The following is a 7099-nucleotide window of genomic DNA, read 5'->3' as shown; positions in this document are numbered from 1 at the left end:
ATTCACTGAAGTAGAAAGTGTGACAGCTAATCCCGATCTGCGCTTTCCTAATAGTAACAGCCTTTGACTTCAAGGACATTCCCTCGTGAATAACATGGATTTAAGTGCTTTGCTCATATGGCACATTAGCGACAGGAATCATGAATTAAACCACTAAAAACATCGACCTTCCGATTATTGGTTAACGTCTTTAACCTCTAAAATAAATTAAAGAGAGGAATATAATAGCTACTTTAGATTTAGTGCACCTATCAAACACTTGATGATGCGCTCGGGCTGCAAACTCATATTTATAAATCCTAACTGAACCAAATAATGATCCATGAAGAACATTTCCCAATAAGAGGTGTTTAAATCTCCCCTCGGATTCAATACTTTAAAAGCAGATTTTACAAGCATCATATCGTGCTTGCAGCATATTATCCACAGCAAGTGAAATTATTTCTGCGGATAGCACGTGTCCAGATGGCGTCTTTACGCATAATGTAGGAGCGCGCGCAATTCCGTAAATTGTTTATGTATTGTAATGCATAGTGATTACACTTGGCTGAGATTGATTAACCAAAGAGGGGAAAACAGTTAAAGAGTCACCGTTTATAAAGACAGCATGCTGGTTATAGACAGAATGATCTTGCATTGCGGTCAGTGAATGTGTTTGAGAAATTAAAAGCAAATGGGAGCGATAGAGAGAAAGAGAGAGAGAGTGAGAGGGGGCGCGCGCAAGTGTTACCCACCTAAGCACATAGCTCGGATGCCTGACAGACTAAAGTTTCGTCGGCTTGTGTGAATAAGGACAACTTCCCATTAAAGGAATGATGCAGAATCAAAGACATTTTGGAATTCTACACCTTGGATTTTTTATATGGACGTCGTTTTGTATTAAAGGTAGGTGCTTCTGTACTTCAAGCTTAAGTAATTCTCGTAACATAAAATTTACTTAAATTTGTAGTCGTAAAAGTGAACTCCGGCGAAGGTGAATCATAGCCAGATGAGTTGCTTTTACTTGTTTTAAAGTGTAACTTATAGCTTGAATGCGTAAAGTATGACAAAATAATGACTCGACTTAATGAATTAGAGCTAGGAGGGATAATTTCACTGTATAAAAATATGAGCATTTATGGTTGATTGTATGTACTGCTTGAGTGTCTGTGTGCGATTTGCCTTGCAGCACCTCGACCTCTTAATACCCCGTAACATCTGGCATGCTCGCACTGACGCATGAACACTGACAAAAATACAGCAAAACATCCTTAGATCCGCTCGCCAATACGCCGATGTGAGACGCGAGCAACCATAATGTAGCAAGGACAAAAAGGATTTATAACCTATAATTTCAGGGTAGGCGCGCGCATCAAGTGCATCTGTATGCTCGACTTCCTTTTGATACTTTTAATTAACGCTTTGCACAATAAATCTTTTATGCGCGAGTGATATTATGCCATAGTGGCATTTAATATTGATTAACTCACGTTTCAGACAAAAAAATGGCTAGTTGGTTCGTATATTCAATTGCTGACACAGAAAATTGTTCCTAAAGAAACCAAAGCATCAACTTTTGTGTGTAAACACAGAAAACCAAACTGATAATATCCCATTGCTGTTGGACTGTATATGAGCACTTTTGGAACACCATTCAGCCAAACAAATTGTAGGAACGGAACTGTATAATCCACCTTTCTCACACATTAGCACTGGAACTGCTCCTCTGAATAATAACCTGTCAAATAACATAGGCCTACAGAACTTGGTTTGTGTCATGATGACTTTTTGGGTAACACATTCCGTTCCTGAGACATGAAAGAGGCCTCTCGGTGCCCTTTATTTCCCTTAAAGCCAGAACGTGATTAAAACTCTTTGATTGATTTTGTCTGGACATTCAGTGTGTGTGTGGGTTTTACTTCTAACCATTTAAGGTCTGGGGCTCCCCCTAAAACTGTTTTCAGAGGTCACTCTCACCCAATGACCTAAGTATTTCAGCAAAATTACTTCAATTTATGACTCTAGTCAGCTCTGTGCCAATTATGGTAATATTGCAAGGCTGAGTTTGCAGATTTCTTTAAAAGGTATAACAGTTGCAGACAAGAGCTGCTGGATTCCTGTACCACTGATGTCTTTCCTTAAAATAATAATAAAATTGTGGGGAGGTGCCTTTGCGTGTATTTAATCTTCAAATTATTTTTAGAAAAACGGACCCCTAAGCTCAGTGGGGCTTAAGTAGTGTACAAATGCGAGAACCAATGCTTTAAAAGCAGGAATTAGTGACATTTTACTGTTTTGTTGTTAACGAAATTGGTATTTTCCTTGGAAAAAATTGGTATTTGGTATTTTCCTTGGTGAAATCATTTAACCAACATTTGGACAATACTCACTTCACACTCCCAGCTATCATGGAGGGTTAGACCTGTAAGACCTTAATATCCCATAGACCAGCAGCTTACACTATTTGGCTGAGAGAAAATGGTCAGCATGCAGATTAGAGAGAGATGGCAGTCACATGTTTTACAACTGCAACATGTAGTGGTGATGACTGGCCTGTGTGAGCCAGGCCTCATCATCATGTCAGTAACATACCCCACTGATTAAAATCATGGCAAAAATGCATTAAACCTTCCTTTTGCTATCATGCTTATGGGAAGCTCTTCCAATAGATGTTGGAACATAGACACAGTGGTTTGCTTTGATTCAAATGCAAGTGCTGTAAGTGTTCCAATTCATTGCAATGGGGTTCAGGTCTGAGCTTGAACACCAAACCCAGTACACTATTTCTACATTAACCTCACTTTGTTAACTGGGTCATTGTATATCACACTTTCATGTTTAATAGGTTTTTTAAACTTAAAGGGAGACGTCACCAAAAAAGTTGGAGAACAACTGCTTTAAAAACAGTTCACTAAAGGTTCTTTGAAGAACCTAAAATGAGTCATCATGCAATCATTTAAGATATTTCTCTTCATATAGAACCTTTCTGGCATAAAGAGTTCTTTAAAATTAATTAAAGAACCCTAAGGTTCCATATAGAACAAGAGCATCTGACATGGCATTAAGATTTGTCATCATAGAAATGACTGGAATACTGTAGCTAAACCTGTTAATTAGCTCGTTTTTAGCCATATACAGTAGTTCACACACCTAACCATAGGCTATTTAAGGTTGCCAGACAACATAACTTGGTACATTAATGTAGAATTAACTAACACGCAGTCACAGGTGTGCATATATCGGCAGTGGTTTCGTGCATGGTGTATCCAATCAGAATGTAGACTCAGATTAAAATTCTGTTATGTGAGTTACAATTAGCCTAAACAAAGCTGTGGTAAAGGTGCCTCTAAATTAGTTCTAAATTAAATTAGTTCTCCAGAGTATATACCACACACAATCTGGGCCTTCTAATGCACATTGCATCACGAAGAAAAAAAAACAAACAAACATGTAAAACCGGTTCTGTTGTATAAAAATTCCATTAGTCAGAATGCAAAGATTAGTATGCACTTATGCACTTATAGCACTTATGAGGAAGAACTAGTAGCTGGACTAACAAAGGTTTTCAAAAGTTATTCTGCTTTTTTTTTTTTTTCTTTTTTTTTTTGAGACAGTCAGTAGCAAGTACAAAACTGCGTATACTAGGACTGCCCAATTTTGTTCATCTAGATCTATAAAGATCCCCAGATGCAATCATTTAAGACATTTCTCTTTAGAACCTGTTTGGCATTCAACTATAGTGGTATATTAAAGGAAAAGATTTGGCAAAGGCATTTTGTACCTCTTTGTGCTTATATAGTGACATTTCTGTATGCAATCATCATTTAATGCAAGCAGAAATTGGCAGCCAGTAGAGTGAGACAAAGAGAACTTTTTCATGCTTAGATCTACCTAAAACATTTTAGAGTGAAATATGAGGGTTAAAAAACACATTTATTCTCTTTTCACATATACATATACTGTACTGTACACATACAGAAACTATACTTTCAGAAAGACATACTCCTCACTGCTTAATTTCCTTCTAAAAAAAAGTAACATCTAATATCTATTGCAAAATACTAATTACAGTTTATTACTTAAATTTACTATTTTAGAAATATATTTAGAATAAATCCAATCAATAGAGAAGTAATTTAATTATTACAAAATGTAACTTTGATATCATGGTGTTCATTTACAACAAACATGTTTACAACAAAATTGTGTTACTTGTCATATGATTATGTAACACACATTACTTTTTTAAATATTTTACAGATTAGGCCTGGGATTCAATTATACTATAATGATATATATAGCTATAATTACAATTATAAAAAAAATTATAATTAAAAAAAAAATCCATCCATTCAACAGAGGCATCAGTATCAGTATTTGGTATTAGTGATACTGGCCTTCATTCATAGTACTTAGTATAATGATAAACAAGCATTTAATATATCAGATGTTTTTTTTTTGTTTTTTCTTTTTTTTCACATTTAGAGATTCAATGTGAAAATAGATTTATATGATTAGCATAAAAACAATTGTTTTTTTTTATTTTTATTTTTTTTAGGTATTTGCAGATCAGAGATTATGTTAGGTAGCATTTGCCTTGTCTCAGTTTGATGAACTTTTAGGGCTTGGATATGGGGTCAGTCACTTGATATCTTTACTCATCTTTACTCAACTTAACTCATTATTATCCAAAACTTCACCTTCTACTCAAAATATATCTCAAAATATAAGATTACAATGGGAGCATGAAGTCGGGGAGGAGATCAGTGACGAACTCTGGGTCAATGCACTAGAGAACATTCATACATGCTCTGTTAACTCCAGGCACTGCCTTATTCAATTTAAGATTACTCTTCAACTTCATTACGCTAAAACAAAACTACACAGAATTTTTCCAGATGTTTCCCCAATATGTGATAAATGTCAGACTGAGGAAGCCACACTCTTAAATAGTTATGCTCTTTGTCGTAAGTTAATCCCATTTTGGACTAATAGATTTCAAATTCTCTCTGATATGTTACATGTTGATCCACTTACGGTGTTATTTGGAGCTTCAGATAAACTCATTCCAAAAATCTCAACAACAGTTGTTGTCTTATGGCCTTAATACTGCAAAGAAATGAATACTAAAGTTTTGGAAATCACTAAAGTCCCCTCTGTTAAATTATGGCTGGAAGAAATGGTAAAATTATTACTGGTTAAAAAAAGAAAAGAAAAAAAAAAAGCTTATTTTTGTTAAATAAACTGGATCAGTATGATAAGATTCGGTTTCCCCTTCTCCATTTTTTGATAGTGTGGTTTGAATGTGTATAAATGATTATCCCTTTAGTAGTGTGATTTAAGTCCCTATAGGGTGGGGAGGGTGGAGAGTGTGTGTTTTTATTCTTGTTCTTTTGTTTTATCAGTTGACAGCCCTACTTTTAACACATTACCCTAGATGTGACATGTAGATGTCCTCATAGATGATTAATAAAAACAATGATTTGTAGGAAAAGTGATATTTGTAGGAAAAGTTGATGTAAAGTTTATAAAGTTAATATTTTACACTAAATATTGTGTGACCTTATTTAGGCTCTAGAAAGCAGAGAACATTAGAATAAGGGATTAGTCACTTTCCAAGGTTAGTCCCTTCACCCCTATTCTCTCTCCCTCTGCCCCCTTTAGCCCACTGCCATTACTGAATGAATTTATTGGGAAAGTGTGCTTTGTTTAGCCCTGTCCCCCCTCTATATCTTGTTTTTCATCAGAGAAAGAGTGGTGTGATAGCCATTCAGCTTTTAAAGCCAGGCGTTCATCACTAATCTGGACTATATCACAATCCTACAGAGAGTGAGCTGACCCATTTATTCCACAGGGATTTTCTCTTTCTCTCTGTTTTCCTCACTCACTTTTTTTTCCAAACACATGAGGTGCAACTTGATGTGTTATTAGACCGGATGATTTGATGTTTGAGTCAAAGAATATCTTGTTCCTGATCAGGCTTCCATATAAAAGTATTTGCTCTTTATCAGCAGTGGAGAAGAAGTGTAATAAAATGGGTCATTTTTCACATACAAGTGTACCAGAAGATTAAGGCGAATTTACAGCATTTCTGATTCTGATCTAACTTGTGCTGCCATAATCATACTTACATTAATCCCCATAAAAGGCCTGGACTATGAGTAAGCAAACACTCATACATACATGCAAAGAACATCTGCATCTGATGCTTTCCAGCAGAAGATGTAATCAGAGAAAGAAGAGCTTGAGAAATTAAAAAAAGGGAAAACACCATCTGTCTTTTTCTATTTCTTCTCTCTTATAGTGTCCTTTCTGTCTCTCAGACTTACATGCATCCTTCTCTTTCCCTCTAATACAGTGGTTCATCTATAGTCTTTGCACATATCCAATTTTCACCGAGCTGTTTACGTTCACTTAAGCCATAACCGACTGTATTTACGTGAGATACTCCACATGATGTGCATTTTGACAACTGTGTCTGTATTTGACCATTCTATGACTATTCTCATATGACAGAAGTCTACTACTCACTTTTATAATCACCTAACAATAAAGACAATTTAGGAAAGAAGAAATATGGGACAAAACATGATTTTTTCATAATAAGTAGGGACACTCCCGGGAAAAACGGGACGTCTGGTCCCCCTAGCAAAGACAGTTGTTGAAGATAAGCTGAGACTGCATCAACCCTGAAGGACTTGAGACCGTTGGATTGAATCTGTATCCAGACTATAAAACCTGATGTATGTGTGTGGAGAGGACCATCCTGCTGCAGCACAAATATCTTGCAAGGGTCAGCCTTAGAGAGAGCTTTGGAAGATGCAACACTCCTAGAGGTGGGCCCTAGCCCCTAGAGGTAAAGCCATTCAGGGGCCAGACCCAACTACCTTGGTTGAGAGAACAAAACCTATGAGCCAGTACCCCTCAGGGGCCAGAACCAAAGTTTACAGATCCCAGGCTTGGGGTGATAGATCGTCTTTTGCACACTCTTTGATCTCTCTAAACTTAAATCTCCCATGAAATATTGTCTAGGAAAAATATCAGGTCCGAGAACCACACTCGGGCCAGCCAGAATTAAGCCACTAGGTGAAGATGGACTCTGTAACCCTTGCTAGAACTT

General features: G+C 36.5%; 1 protein-coding gene across 1 annotated transcript in view; it reads left to right on the top strand.

The window, feature by feature from the left end:
• The first annotated feature begins 310 nt into the window (after nucleotides 1–310).
• Nucleotides 311–7099, top strand: part of chrna8 (cholinergic receptor, nicotinic, alpha 8) — a 77925-nt gene continuing 71136 nt past the window's right edge. Inside the window, exon 1 of the mRNA XM_048197641.1 lies at nucleotides 311–885. Coding sequence (XP_048053598.1) covers nucleotides 813–885 — 73 coding nt within the window. The 5' untranslated portion in view covers nucleotides 311–812. The remainder of the gene's footprint in view (nucleotides 886–7099) is intronic.

The sequence above is a fragment of the Megalobrama amblycephala genome, linkage group LG7 (assembly GCF_018812025.1).
Source record: "Megalobrama amblycephala isolate DHTTF-2021 linkage group LG7, ASM1881202v1, whole genome shotgun sequence".
Taxonomy (NCBI): Eukaryota; Metazoa; Chordata; class Actinopteri; order Cypriniformes; family Xenocyprididae; genus Megalobrama; species Megalobrama amblycephala.
The sequence above is the reverse complement of the archived record's forward strand: the minus strand, read 5'-3'. Positions and strand labels throughout refer to the sequence as shown.